This window comes from Gobio gobio (assembly GCF_949357685.1).
Source record: "Gobio gobio genome assembly, chromosome: 3".
Lineage (NCBI taxonomy): Eukaryota > Metazoa > Chordata > Actinopteri > Cypriniformes > Gobionidae > Gobio > Gobio gobio.
The window spans coordinates 50,792,285-50,808,650 of NC_137099.1; the positions used below are offsets into that span (position 1 = coordinate 50,792,285).

General features: G+C 38.1%; 1 protein-coding gene across 1 annotated transcript in view; it reads left to right on the top strand.

Moving 5' to 3' along the window:
- The window catches only part of sorcs3a (sortilin related VPS10 domain containing receptor 3a), a gene marked incomplete at both ends in the record, with an annotated part of 376,847 nt that overhangs the window by 263,212 nt on the left and 97,269 nt on the right, over positions 1-16,366 (top strand). Inside the window, 3 exons of the mRNA XM_079813000.1 lie at positions 1,774-1,953; positions 9,894-10,040; positions 15,972-16,074. Coding sequence (XP_079669126.1) covers positions 1,774-1,953; positions 9,894-10,040; positions 15,972-16,074 — 430 coding nt within the window. The remainder of the gene's footprint in view (positions 1-1,773; positions 1,954-9,893; positions 10,041-15,971; positions 16,075-16,366) is intronic.

Sequence of the window (16,366 nt, forward strand, 5' to 3'; positions counted from 1 at the left end):
CACATGGCGGCTGAGCTGGGGGGCTATAAGCAAACCCACTCCAGCCCTCCGCCTCTCACCATGGGCAACTCTAGAGTGGTAGAGAGTCCAGCCTCTCTCGAGAAGTGTGGTTCCAGAGCCCAAGCTGTGCGTGGAGGTGAGCCTGACTATCTCTAGTCGGTACCTCTCGACCTCCCGCACAAGCTCAGGCTCCTTCCCTGCCAACGAGGTGACATTCCACGTCCCTAAAGCCAGATTCCGTGTCCAGAGATTGGGTCGTCGGGGGCCTCGCCCTCGACTGCTGCCCGATTCACAAAGCAACGGCCCCTTACGCTCCCTCCTGCAGGTGGTGAGCCCACAGGAGGGCGGCCCCACGTCACTCCTTCGGGCTGAGCCCGGCCGGACCCCATGGGGGGAGGCCCGGCCACCAGGCGCTCGCATACGAGCCCCAACCCCGGGCCTGGCTCCAGGGTGGGGCCCCGGCTGCGCCATGCCGGGCGACGTCACAGTCCTTGGTCTGATTGTGGTCATGAGGGTTTGTGAACTGTTCTTGGTCTGGCCCATCACCAAGGACCTGTTTGCCTTGGGAGACCCTACCAGGGGCATATAGCCCCAGACAACATAGCTCCCAGGATCATTCGGGTACTCAAACCTCTCCACCATGATAAGGTGACAGTTCAAGGAGAGGAATTTGGGTATCAAAATTATTTCCGAACTTCCCAGTGGTAAAGGGCGTTCATGTGCAATTTTTACCTAAACTCGTATTTACGAAAATTCCATTAGCACGTGAAGGCAACATAAGTCACAGCTGAACTGTGACTGAACTTCAGCCGTGACTTATTCACGATAGAGCACTCAAGTACATTATTGCTTTTATCAAACGGTTACCACAAAATACAAATATTGAAGCCAAAAAATGTATGTATCAATGCAACTTTCATGAAGTAAAATCACTAAAAGCCTTCCTGAAAAAAAGAATCCCTGACCTTGAACAGCAACAGAAGTTACATTATTATGCCATTAGATGGCTGGAAAGACTGTCTTTATGAGTCAGTCAGTCAGTAGCGAAGACTTTTATATTGAAAGGACTGAAACTTGTTGTGAACACAGAACGAGACACAACTGACAAATGCTTTGACTAGCACTATCTGTGTCAGGGCACGGGGAAAACCATTAACTGTTAAAAGGACAAGATATTGCAGTGGACATTTAAACAGATTTTTTTTTATCATAATAGGACTGACCTGAAGGAAAATGCTAAATCTAAATATATAGATAAAACACTTGCTCACTTGATCTCTCTCACACAATACTCTACTCTACATAATACAGTACGCTTCAATGAACAATATCAATTAAGAACAATTATGTTTACGTTGCTAAGAGTGGTTGCTAAGGGTGTTGTGTAGTGATACAGAGAGCCGTTGGGTGAAGCTGTCATTGCTGTGTTTTATCGTAAATAAAACACAATTGACCAATCAGAATCAAGGACTGGAACTGGAACATAGGCAAAATACATTTTTTGGGTGATGAATGATTACACTAAAGTAAAGTTTTTTAGTTACCAATTCCAAGCACATTTCTGCACATGTCTCCAGGTAAAAAAAATTTTCAGTTGGCTAGATTTGGTCAGCTGGGTAACCATTAAAACACATGTTCAACTGAGCCTTGCGCAAACATGTAATCCTGTAGATCATGCTCACTGAGAACTAGCAGGGGTCCTTACTAATGACTTCTTTCCTTTTTCTCACCCTTCAGCTGACTTTTCTCCTTCTTTCTTTTTCTGTTTTCTAGGACATGCATATCGTGAGCACAGATCAAGGTCAGGTTTTCACCGCCGTCCAGGAGTGGAACCAGAATGATACCTACAACCTGTACATATCTGACACGCGTGGGGTGTACTTCACCTTGGCCCTGGAAAACGTCAGGACCAGCCGTGGCCTCGGAGGCAACAGCATGATCGACCTTTACGAGGCATAACTTCATCACTAACTTGTTAACACGCTAACATTAGCCTTCAAGTCAACGGCTTCATGCTAGATGCTCATTACTCCTCAGGCTGCATTAGAATTCATGTCAGACGCTACTTCTCGCCCTGGCACTCAAGCATAGCCCACATTATCTTAAGCCTCTGGGGAATTAGCAAGCGTAAATGAACGATAGCAATGAAGACAGAGAGATAAATTGAGTTTTAGTTAAATGTTGTCGAGGGGGGCTAGCGGGGAGAGGCTGCTGATTCAATGGGAACCGCTCGCGTTTCGTGTACGACTCCTTTTTAAAGGGGTCCTATCATAAGGAATGAAGTTTCCCTTGATCTTTCGAGATAAAAGAGTTAATTGTACCATGAAAAACAGACTGTAAATTTCTCCTTCTAGAAAATCTAGCTCAAGTTTAGCTGTGTTTTGGAGCATGATAGCTGGTGTCTCAAGCACGGTTAAGAAATACTGAGACTTCAGAGAAGAACAATCCTTCATATTGTCTTAAAGGGTTAGTTCACCCCAAAAATTTTAATTCTGTCATTAAGTACCTCATGTCGTTCCAAACCTGTAAGACCGTTCATATTCAGAACACAAATAAAGATATTTTGGACCCACTTTATATTTTTTGGCCTTAACTACTATGTACTAACATTTTAATTAATAATTTGATACAATGCACTTATTGTGTACATACATGTTTTTACATTGTACTTACATTTTAAAAAAATACCTGCATGTAATTACGTCTGTAATTAATTTCTGTAGTTACATTTGTAATTACACAGTTGACACTTCCCTTACACCTAACCCTACCCTTAAACTTACCCATACCACCACACCTGTCCCTAACCCTACCCGTATCCCACCTCAATATCAGCAAAGGTGTTTTGCAATACAATTTGAACACAGTAACATTGTACTTATTTTTGGATGTAAGTACATAGTTCTTAAGGCCACCTAATATAAAGTGGGGCCGATATTTTTGATGAAATTCAAGAGCTTTCTGACCCCGCATAGACAGCAACTTAATCAGCACTTTCAAGGCCCAGAAAGGTAGTAAAGGCATCATTAAAATAGTGCAATAGTGAAACAACGAGAATACTTTTTGTGCGCAAAAAATCAAAAATAACTTCTTTATGCAACATTTTTTCTCGGTAACACGTTCTATGAAGTCCATGTTTATAATGAATTATAGCCCTATTTATATTTATTTATAAGTAAGTATTATTATTATGTAAATATATTTATAAAGACTCATTAACAGTTATTTATATTTTTAGAATTACTTATGTCATGCATTTGCTTTTTCAATGCTCATGCTCATGCATACATGGTTTTGCTAATGGCAGTTTGAAATTATACTTTAAAAAAATAATGTTGCAGTGTTTTGATAGTATGCAACATAAAATACCTTTTTTTCAACCGTTTGTATTAACGTTTTCTGTTTTTTGTCATAATTTTATTACAGGAATTATTGTTTATTAGTTACATTTACAAATAAAAAATGTATAATGAGCACATCTTCATGATTTCTCAACATAAATTTTTTTTTCACTTTACTTAAAGCCATCAATTATGAATTTATAGAGGTTAGTAACTGTATTATTATATTAGGCGTATAAGAACCAGTAGCGCACCGTGTGATTTCAGTCAGGGCCTTCACTAACGATCAACACACCCCACGCCGCCGCCATAACAACACCACACACACTGATACATACAAAATACAGAAAAAACACAGCTTGTCAGCTACCGGCTTCTTGACATCAGGATGCACACAAAGCTCATTAGAACGCAGCCCGACATCCGCAGCGGTCATAGCTTATTTCACTTAGATCGCTCACACAACCCGTCAAAATTTCAAAAGCTGATGACATCAGCGGGGGGTAGCGCCGACACATCGCTGGGCCTCTGGGGCGTTCTATCACTCCACATCAAAATTTGATTGGCTGATGACACACGTCAGTCAAAGTTCTGATCAAATGGAAAACGGCAGCTTCTGCGGAAGGCTAGCGCTGGTCCATGGAGCTGTGATGCGTTTAGATGATGACATATGGAAAAAACAGCTCAGCCTCACAAAAAATAACCACATTCTTTCTGAAAATATAATTGTAACGCACTGAAATAGACAGTAATTGAATTTAGACATGTTCAGACACACATTAATTTAATTTAATTATGAAAAAAAAAATAATAAAAAAAAAAAAATATATATATATATATATATATATATATATATATATATATATATATATATATATATATATATATATATATATATATATATATATATATATATATATATATATATATATATATATATATATATATATATATATATATATATTTTGACAGGGCCAACAGAGAAGACCCTGATGGCCCTGACAGCCCAACACTGATAAGAACACAACACAGCTATTAATAATAATGCAAGGCCCCCTCAATTGTCTCGACGACAGTTTCCGATAAGCGAATTAAGGTTTCTGCATGTTCTGTCTTTTCAGCTGGGTAGTAATTCCAAGGTAATTGATATTCTAGAGGGCCGTGTGATACGTTGCTCCTTCTAGAATATTTTTTTCTTCAGTCCCCTTAGATCTGAACTCACTTAATTAATGCAAGACTATATCTAATCAGAGGCCATGACCATTACCACAGAACCAAGTGACCAACTTAACTTCCTCTAATGGTAACTTTACATAATCATGCGGTGGTTTCCCACGTACACGTAATTAGAATAATATTACAATAATCAGGAGTTGAGGCTCACCCTATTTAGATTGGTCTAACACATTTTTGTGCCTCTAAAAGGAAGACCCATTTGGTCAAACCTCTCAAGTCTAAGTATACCTAACTTATGACCTTGTGCTTCACCGAAACTGTGTTCTAGTCCGCTACTAACCTGAGCGTAGATTTGTGGTGTTATGGACTTAATCTACTAGAGTTAATAATTCCAGAGTAAGTCAGAATAAATCAATGTATTATAAGTCAGGTAAATGTATTCAAAGTAATGCATAATCAATAATCAATAATCAATAATCAATACATAACATCAAATGCTCTGAAGTAAAGAGTAAAAGATAGACACCTGACGTCGGAAAATTACATAACACCAAGCTTTACGGGCTGACCTGAGTAAAGAATCGTGCCCTGACCCTTCTGCAACGCTCCTTAAATACTCAGACCAAGACAGAAACTTCTTTCAAATGTAAACATGAGTTCACAATGGGAATTTGCATTAATCAAGTCCTGTAGACTTGTAATTTACACCTTATTGAGGACAGGAGGTAAAGACCAATTGGCCGAGGACACACCCGCCACAATAAGCAAAATAACTCTTAAAACCTTTGTTACCTTTTGCTTTACTTCTGTGGGAATGTGACCTTTGTACCAGAGACATTTCAAATGATACCAAACATGTATAATACTGTACTTGTTCACATTAACCCATGTAGATTTTGGGTGAATTATAGCGGCGAGATGGGGGAAGAGGCAGTGAAGGGAAAGAAATGTAAATTAAGACAATTCTTGGGTGATCAACTGAGTGTGATGTCGTCTCGGATGGGGACGCTTAATGCACAAGAGAGAGTTCAAATGTTAATTTCCCGAAACATCTTTTGTTTTCTCAAGGGTAGTCTCTCCTTAGCCCAGACGTCCTGGCATCTTACAGTCTTATAATATATTCACTTATTTGACAGAAATCTGAATTACTAAAGTCATTGTAGCTATAATAAAATAACAGCAATGCAGGCTGCATCTTTATAAATACAATAATGGAACCCGATTGACTAAAAAATACTTATAAATCAGTGTAAAATGGATTATGAGCATTCCCAGCTGGGAAAGCGCTCGGATTTCATCAAAAATATCTTAATGTGTGTTCTGAAGATGAAACAAAGGTCATACGGGTTTTGAACGCCATGAGGGTGAGTAATTACTGACAGATTTTTTTGGGTGAACTAACCCTTTAATTGTTTATGTGTTTATTGTTTATTTAGCATGAACATTAATGCATATCAGAACCTTCAAATAGTTGTATAGGACTTCTAAAGACTCTTTATAATGTCTATTCAATATTTAAGAAAGGTCTTTTGAAGACCACAGAGCTTGAGGGTCTTTAGTATATTGTCAAGCTACAGCCTGAAGGACTTCCTGGAGGTGGTTTACTCCTATGAGAGAAATATTTCACAGCTCATAAAAGAGAACAACATACGGCAAGTGGAAACAAATGAAAGGAAGTGCCTTTCTCTTTATCAGTTTCTCCTGTTGTGTCTCCTCCTATCAGCTGTAGTCTGCATTATGCTCAATGCTCAATGGTTCAATGGTTTTGCTTTGCTTGCTTCTTTTATTAATAAGGCCAAATTCTCTTTGTTGTAATAATAGGCTGTTGGATCTGTTCAAGTACTAAAGTGAATAAACAATGTACATACAAATGTAAAGGCAAGCAATAACCTAACTATCGGTATATGTATGTACAGTATTTAAAGTTAATATTTAATACATTTTAATTATTTAATTTAAACCGTATGATATGCATGTTTTTTTATACTAAATAATAAAATCACTATTCTTACATAATCAATATTATTTTGTGAGGATAAATCCTCACCAGAAAAATTAAGTATCGGAAGTATCAGTGTTTCAAGATCGATCCTGCTGTCTGTGGCCAAGAACACTGTCTGTAGTTTTTCTTTAAGAATAGCTTTGCCAATTGAGTTCAAGGAAACCATTCTTCCTTCATGGCAGCAAGAAATTACCATCAGAATATGGTTGCTCTCAGCATATACTATATTATATTGCTTTAAAATTAGCAGCCTGTACCAAGCTGTTGTGGAATGAAACATTCTCCCCCCCTTGTCCAAGCAGCTAAAAATAGTCTCCATTAGTGAGTGCAAGCAAGGATGGTTTCATTAATGCATTGGTTATGATGCGCCTCCCCATTGCTGTGCCAAGGCTGGCTCAGTGCACGCTTACCCTGCCAATACTGAATCAGCAGTCCATCCATATCTCTAATAGATTGCAGCAGCCTTCATTACTGCTTATTGAAAACTGGCTTTTTTCACTGAAGCTCCAGTTGGAGCCTAGACACGGTTTGTGGCTGGACGTTTGTCATATTTATCTGCCTATTGATCAGCGAGAAGTGAGGTTGTTTTACTTTTTATATAGTTTTATAACAGTAATGATTGATAATGCATATTTTGGTTCTGGCACCCAGTGGAAAAACTTTTTTGGTTTTGGCATCAACAGTGTGTCATCCTGTTTGCAAAGTACGCACTATGCTTTCCTTGGCAACACTAGAATTTACCATTCAAAAGTTGGGGTTTTGGCACAACTGCGTTTATGGCAGTTAAAAATATGTGAATGTCATTGTTTCATTGTTGTAGTCTGATTGTTTTCTCAAAATAAAATGGTCTTAGCCATTATTATTATTACGTTTAACCAAATGGTCTCAAAGTGGATTATAAGTGGATGTAGAAGGTCAGTTCCCCAGGTGGCCACTGATGTTCCTCCCAGTTAAAAAGTCTGTCATTACCGGTCACCAACATACAGCTCTGGAAAAAATTAAGAGACCACAGCAAAATTAGCAGTTGCTGTTGACACTTCCCTTACACCTAATCCTACCCTTAAACTTACCCATACCACCACACCTGTCCCTAACTTTACCCGTATCCCACCTCAATATCAGCAAAAGTGTTTTGCAGTACAATATGAACACAATAAGTACATTGTACTTATTTTTTTATGTAAGTACATAGTAGTTAAGGCCACCTAATATAAAGTGGGACCAAATATTGTCATGTAGGCTAGAGCATTTATTTGCAGAAAATGGCAACTGGTCAAAATAACAAAAAAAGATTATTGTTTTCAGATCTTGAACAATGTAAAGAAAACAAGTTTACATTAATTTTTAAACAGCACAATACTAATGTTTTAAGAAGAGTTCCAAAATCGAAATTTGGTGGAATAACCCTGATTTCCAATCGCAGCTTTCATGCGTCTTGGCATGCTCCCTATCAGTCGGTCACATTGCTGTTGGGCGACTTTATGCCACTCCTGGCAAAAATGTCAAGCAGCTTGGCTTTATTTAATAGCTTGTGACCGTCTTGCTTACATTCCAGAGGTTTTCAGTTGGTTCAGGTCTTGAGATTCCGATGGCCATGACAGGGTCTTGATCTGACCTTGATTGGTCTGGCTGTGTGGATTGGAGCATTGTCCTACTAGAAAAAAAACAATCATTCGAGTTAAGGAACATTGTCAGAGCAGAAGGGAGCAATTTTTCTTTCAGGATAATCTTGTACGTGACTTGAGTTATGCTTCCTTAACAAAGACATATCTGCCTGATTCTAGCCTTACTGAAGAACCACCAGATCATGACCAATCTTCCAACAAATCACACAGTGGGTGAGAATGACTGTGGGTTGTAGGCTTCTCCAGGTCTCCGTCTAACCATTAGAGGACCAGGTGTTGGGCAAAGCTTAAAACTGGACTCATAAGAGAAGATCAGAATCAGGCAGATCTGTCTTTGTGAAGGATGTGTGACTCAAGCCATGTACAAAGTTATCCTGGAAGAAAACATGTTTCCTTCTGCTCTGACAATGTTCCCAAACTCAAAGGATTGGTTTTTCCAGCTGGACAATGCTCCAATCCACACAGTCAGGCCAATCAATTTGTGGTTGGAGGACCACTAGACCAAGACCCTGTCTTGGCCATCACAATCTCCAGACCTGAACCAACTGAAAACCTCTGGAATAAGCAAGAGGGTCACCAGCCATTAAATCAAAAAGCCAAGCTGCTTGAATTTCCCAACAGCAATGTGACGGACTGATAGGGAGAATGCCAAGACGCATGAAAGCTGTGATTGGAAATCAGGGTTATTCCACCAAATATTGATTTCAGAACTCTTCCTAAAATAAAACATTAGTATTGTGTCTTTTTTTTATGAATATAAACGTGTTTTCTTTGCATTATTCGAGGTCTGAAAACTTTTTAGTTTTTTCAACAATTTTCAACAATTGTGACCAGTTGTAATTTTCTACAAATAAATGCTCTTGGCAATATATTTATTTGAAATTTGGAGATAAAAAAAATTGTCAGTAGTTTGTAGAATAAATCAAAAATGTTCATTCATAAATAATAAATCCAATAATACATTTAGTGGTCTCTTAATTTTTTCCAGAACTCTATGTTGCATCCCAAATGGCTTCTTAAATAGTTTAAACAGCAATACTTTCTTGGTCATTTTGCTTTTACTCTGTTTTTTATCAGAAGTATTTCAGGCCAAAGATCTTTGCTTTGTTCGCTCTTTTGATTGTTTGCATAGTGCTGAACACATAGTTCATTGTAAACACGAATGAGCAGCTGATCCATTCACTGAAGTGTGACCCGATTTGCAGAGCATGCTGAATATGAAGCACTCTACCACAACCAGTACATCCGTCTTCTTCCGGAAGAACATTGGAATGGAGAGATGGAAGCTAAAGGATAATAAATAATTACCACTGTGATTGACACGTCTGGCCAGCGGAGGAGGGGACCTCATTAGTCGTGTCCATCCAATGCGGCTCCGTCACTGTGACACTGTCAAATGCAGTCCCTATTAGTGCCACTTACAGACTCGGACCCTGCCTTAGAGCATGCTTTGCTAGCGGGGTGCGATTTAAAACGGGTCGCTTGCACCACTGTCACGATTCAATATTGCTAAGTTTGGACTTGTTTCAAGCCAAGGATGAGCAGCCTGGCACTGGGTTAGATGCTTGTCAGCTAGAGTAATACCTTGAAATTGTCTGGAGCATGTCAGCTAGCTTGAGCTATCATAGAGTGGGCACTAGATACTGCGTAATTAAGAGGCTTTATTAGATGACAGTCGAAAGAGCTGTAACCGTGGATGTAGATGTTCATGTTCATATTTGTATCTTATTTCTTCCCCCTTGTTCCCAGGTAGCAGGGATTGAAGGCATGCTCATTGCTAATAGGAAGGTGGAGAACCAGGTGAAGACGTACATTACTTACAACAAGGGCCGCGACTGGAGGCTTTTGCAGGCGCCTGCTACTGACCTGGCAGGAAATCCGATTCATTGTGTGCTGGTAAGGAAGTGAGAGAGAGAAATAAATGCTTTTGAACTAGTCTTTTATCTCATGTTAATCATTACTAAAATACATGTTATACATTGTGATTGTTATAAAATAAAAAGAAAGAAAAATAATATAATTGTAATTACAGTATATTACAGTGGAAATGTATTTACTTTTTTTGTATATGGGTGAACTATTCCTTTAACCTGCTAAAGAATAGTTCACTCATAATACAATAATATATATATATATATATATATATATATATATATATATATATATATATATATATATATATATATATATATATATATATATATATATATATATATATATATATATATATATATATATATAAATGTAATATAGAATAGTATATGTATATATAGTCCATTTTTTAAATTGTGATTTATACATCATGATTTATCATCTGAATGCTAAAAAAGCTGAATAAATAAGCTTTCCATTGGCGTATGGATTGTTTGGATAGGACAATATTTGGCCAAGATAAAACTATTTAAAAATCTGGAATCTGAGAATGCAAAACAAATCTAAATATTGAGAAAATCGCCTTTAAAGTTGTCCAAATGAAGCCCTTAGCAATACATATTACTACTACTAATAAAATCTTTTTCTAAGGAAATATCTTCATGGAACATCATCTTTACTTAATATCCTAATGATAATTTTGACCCATACAATATATTGTTGGCTATTGTTGGCCACAAATATACCCGTGCGACTTATGACTGGTTTTGTGGTCCAGGGTCACATATTACATTATATATATATATATATATTATTTATTTATTATTATTTATTTTTTTTGTTGTAATTTTGTTGTTATTTATGGGAATACAAAATAATATGCAAAGAAATGTTTGAAATATCTTAGCTTATATTATAATTTAACTGTCTAATTCTCTCAAGGTAATATTCTTTCTCCAAAGAATTTGATTAAAGGCTACAGACTCTGTAATACATAATCAAAAAGGATATTAGATTTCCTGTGTGTACGTTACTCAAGTAATATATTTTTTTATTATTATTTGCGAATGAAAAGTAGTTTCCGGGTCTTGGATATGCATAGGGAACCATGAATATTTAGTAGCCATATCATGTTTAGATGGAAGGGGGAAAAAATGAAGGTCGAAAAACACATAGAAAGCCCCTGCAGATTGAAGAGGCTTGCGTCTGATTTGACTGTAATAGTTCTCTTCTTTGACGCTCTCATTAGCCTTCTATAATCCTTACGATTACTGACTTGAAATTCAGTTGCCTTCGCCGTCCACGTAATAATGTCAAGCCATCCATTAAGGGAATGAAAAGGACAATTTCTGGTGCGTGGAGAGCAGATATAATTCTTGTTTTGTTATGTTGGAGGTCCTAGGAGAGTTGCTTCTCTACTTTAATGTCAAATCCGTGACTTTTGCCGGTAATGACTATAAAAGGCAATTAGCGCTCATGGTAAGGATAGCAGTCTCGACAGAGGGCACTCCAAATCTGATTATGTAGTATTTGTGCCAACCCCCTTTCATGTTGTTATCTTTTTACTGTTGGGTAAATAAGTACATGATACCCACAATTGCACTCAGTAATAAAACATCACACCTGCCCTTTATTGCAAAATCATACACATACTTGTACAAGTCACGGCTTGAGGCTATGCTATTCACGGCTACATGCTATTTCTGAATATTTACTAACATGGACTAATCAGCCGTTAGCTTGAGGCTACTTCAGCAATAGTAAAATTAAATCAAATGCTACTTTATTTGGAAATGCTATGAAGTTGACTATGCATGGACTTTTTTCGAATAGTAAAATACATTTATCATGTGCAACATTCAAATATTTTGTTTGTTTTTGAAGAAAGTCTCTTATGCTCACCAAGTCTTCATTTATTTGAAAAAAAAAAAAATACAGTAAAACAATAACATTAAATTCAAAATAGCTGTTTTCTAGTATGTTTTTAAATATAATTTATTCCTGTGATCAAAGCTGAATTTTCAGCATAATCACCCAGTCTTCATTGTCACATGATCCTTTAGAAATCATTCTAATATGCTGATTTGGTGCATTATTTAAGTTGAAAACCACTTAATATTTTTATGGAAAATATTACTTTTACGTCTTTACTTTTACTTTTGATTAATTCAATGCATTCTTGCTTCAAAAAAAAAGTGCTGATCCCAAATGATAGCGTTAAGGCACGGCAAGTTTATTTATATAGCACATTTCATATGTTTTTCATATGTTTTTATTTATATAGCACATTTCAATGGTAATTCAAAGTGCTTTACATAGAAAATGTATTAAAATAGTGATAACGTATGCATAAGAAATAAAAATACCATGTATAAGAATTAAAAATAGAAACAAGGATAATTAAAACAGTTGTAAAGAGAATTTAAAAAATGATAAATAGATCCCTTACTGCCTGATTCTCTAAATTCGGCATACCCCTATCTGAGATGGAAGAGATGGAGCAGGTTCGCAATGTCCTGGACCTTTCAAGTCAGTCCAAGACGGGTTCCTGTAGGGGACTTACTATGCCCCGCAGGGCCTCCCCTTTCTTGAGTCCGCTTCTTTGCGATGTCTGCTACCGTTTTATGCCTTTAGCACGTAACGACGCTGTCAGTGACTTCTTATACCATTAACCCATGGTATAATTATGCCTCACTCTGAAAAACAGAAGATTGCTCAAATTAGACAACCATTTCATGTAATAGCAGTCAAAATAAAGTAGACTGATATTTATTTTATTTACATTAGTATTTTGAGTGAACAGCTGCTATTTCTATTAAGTGGCAGTGCAGCGTGACAACTCAAATGGGGAATCCATCAATTGAAGGTACCGTTGGCTGCTTCCATTGTAGACAGCTGATTATAATGGGCACGATTTAGTTTTGACGAATCGCGGCGTGCCACAGTGTTATGCTTTCCAATTCGGCAAATCAACTTCCTTCATGAAAAACGAACGACACATAAACTTGGAAACGTATACAGAAATACACAACTCAAGACATTAGTGTACACCGTTTCTGCACCCAGGGAGATGCACAAAGTTAATTTAAAAAAACATATTAAGCAAACAAACTGCATCAGTGAGTCAAAGCTCAGAAATTATGTGATAAAAGATGTTAGCAAACATGTGCAGAGACAGGTGTGATCATCTGTGTTGAAAACTGTATAGAACATGTTAAATGTAAGGTAGGCGATTTTTGGAGTGGCTAGCAATAGCGAGCTAGACTTTAAAGCATAAGATCCTATCCTCCCTTCAGAGCGTCTCCAAAGCATCCTTCAAACATAAGAACACATATAGAAGGGGGCAAACAATAGCGTCACGAGAGATGGCGTTAAGCTACTTCATGTATCAAACACATAACATTATAATAATAATGAACATAAACAACTTAAAGAGCACTGACTTGTACCACCTAACTGCTGCAGATCCATTTCGTGTTTCCACTGAAATGCATAAATTCGAGTCACAAAGGTTCTCAATATAGAACCATAAAGTCACATGATAGTCACATATACAGTGAGGAAAATAAGTATTTGAACACCCTGCTATTTTGCAAGTTCTCCCACTTAGAAATCATGGAGGGGTCTGAAATTGTCATCGTAGGTGCATGTCCACTGTGAGAGACATAATCTAAAAAAAAAAAAAAATCCAGAAATCACAATGTATAATGTTTCAACTATTTATTTGTATGATACAGCTGCAAATAAGTCTTTGAACACCTGTCTATCAGCTAGAATTCTGACCCTCAAAGACCTGTTAGTCTGCCCTTAAAAACTCCACCTCCACTCCATTTATTATCCTAAATTAGATGCACCTGTTTGAGGTCGTTAGCTGCATAAAGACACCTGTCCACCCCATACAATCAGTAAGAATCCAACTACTAACATGGCCAAGACCAAAGAGCTGTCCAAAGACACTAGAGACAAAATTGTACACCTCCACAAGGCTGGAAAGGGCTACGGGGAAATTGCCAAGCAGCTTGGTAAAAAAGGTCCACTGTTGGAGCAATCGTTAGAAAATGGAAGAAGCGAAACATGACTGTCAATCTGCCTCGGACTGGGGCTCCATGCAAGATCTCACCTCGTGGGGTCTCAATGATCCTAAGAAAGGTGAGAAATCAGCCCAGAACTAAATGGGAGGAGCTGGTCAATGACCTGAAAAGAGCTGGGACCACCGTTTCCAAGGTTACTGTTGGTAATACACTAAGACGTCATGGTTTGAAATCATGCATGGCACTGAAGGTTCCCCTGCTTAAACCAGCACATGTCCAGGCCCGTCATAAGTTTGCCAATGAAAGTCATGTGGTCAGATGAGACCAAAATATAACTTTTTGGTCATAGTTCCACTAAACGTGTTTGGAGGAAGAAGAATGATGAGTACCATCCCAAGAACACCATCCCTACTGTGAAGCATGGGGGTGGTAGCATCATGCTTTGGGGGTGTTTTTCTGCACATGAGACAGGGCGACTGCACTGTATTAAGGAGAGGATGACCGGGGCCATGTATTGCGAGATTTTGGGGAACAACCTCTTTCCCTCAGTTAGAGCATTGAAGATGGGTCGAGGCTGGGTCTTCCAACATGACAATGACCCGAAGCACACAGCCAGGATAACCAAGGAGTGGCTCTGTAAGAAGCATATCAAGGTTCTGGCGTGGCCTAGCCAGTCTCCAGACCTAAACCCAATAGAGAATCTTTGGAGGGAGCTCAAACTCTGTGTTTCTCAGCGACAGGCCAGAAACCTGACTGATCTAGAGAAGATCTGTGTGGAGGAGTGGGCCAAAATCCCTCCTGAAGTGTGTGCAAACCTGGTGAAAAACTACAGGAAACGTTTGACCTCTGTAATTGCAAACAAAGGCTACTGTACCAAATATTAACATTGATTTTCTCAGGTGTTCAAATACCTATTTGCAGCTGAATCATAAATAAATAGTTAAAAAATCATACATTGTGATTTCTGGATTTTTTTTTTTTAGATTATGTCTCTCACAGTGGACATGCACCTACGATGACAATTTCAGACCCCTTCATGATTTCTAAGTGGGAGAACTTGCAAAATAGCAGGGTGTTCAAATACTTATTTTCCTCACTGTATATGTGTATACAGTATATTGTCTGTGGAAGGCATAGGATTTGTGGGACCATAAGATTACGTATATACGACGTATGACATGCGTATATATTGTCTGTGGAAGGCGTAGGACCATAAAATGTTAGTCCAATTATTGCATTCGGACCGGCAATGATTGGACGAACATTTTATGGTCCTATGCCTTCCACAGACGATATATATATATAAATAAATATATATATATACACATTTAGACCACTTAACTTAGTGATTGCTATCAAGATGTGAAGAGACTTCACATTTTCGTTTTTTATCATCTTCCAAGAATCTGGCCTTTATGGTCTGAACTAGAAAATATCAGAATATTCTTCATCCGAATTTGAACGAAACACAATATTCTCACAACAGCTGTCATTTCCTAAACTCTGTTCATGTTGCCTTGATAAGCGTAGAATCTCATGCAGCATTGTCCTCTATCGTCCTTTAACATGATTGGCTAGGTTTGCTTCATAGATTTATTGCCTTGATTTACCTGAGCTGTGTTATTTTGTTTACTTGCAGATATCCGACCGCAAGATTAACAGTACCCAGTGCGCAATAGATCACACAGTATTATCCATGTTACTCCAGGGTCATGACAGTGAATTATGGGAGTTGTTTCTATATTATGAATTGTTTAATATCAAGCATAAAGTCACCAACATTATGGCTAACACAGCATTGCTCTTGCGCTTATTGTCTTAGACTTTCTCATGCCTGCGGGATCACGTTGGCTTGTTTTGATTGACAGCGACATAATAGCTTTGTTGTGGCTAATGGAGGATGTGTCACTTTCTCTCTGCTCAGCCGTTTTGCTCGCTGCACCTACAACTGCAGATGTCAGAGAACCCGTACCTCTCAGGCTCCATCTCCACCAAGAGCTCGGCACCGGGAGTCATCGTGGCTACAGGTATATGGAAAACCTGGGCGGCATGTGTGGGACTGTCATGTTCTGCTGCAGTTGGGTGTGTCAGCATGTTTGTAAGAAGCTAAAACGTTGCTTGTTACTTCAGGCTGGTCACTAAGAATGCTTTCACACCAACGCTTTTGCTGTTCGCTGTCAGAGTTCTGTCCGTTTAGTTGGTGTAAAAGTGGTTTTTGGCACACAACTCCTCTCAGCTCGGCAATGAGCAATCCAACCTAAATCACAAAAACAACCTTTTTAAGGGATAGTTCACCAAAAAAAAAATCTGATAAAATTC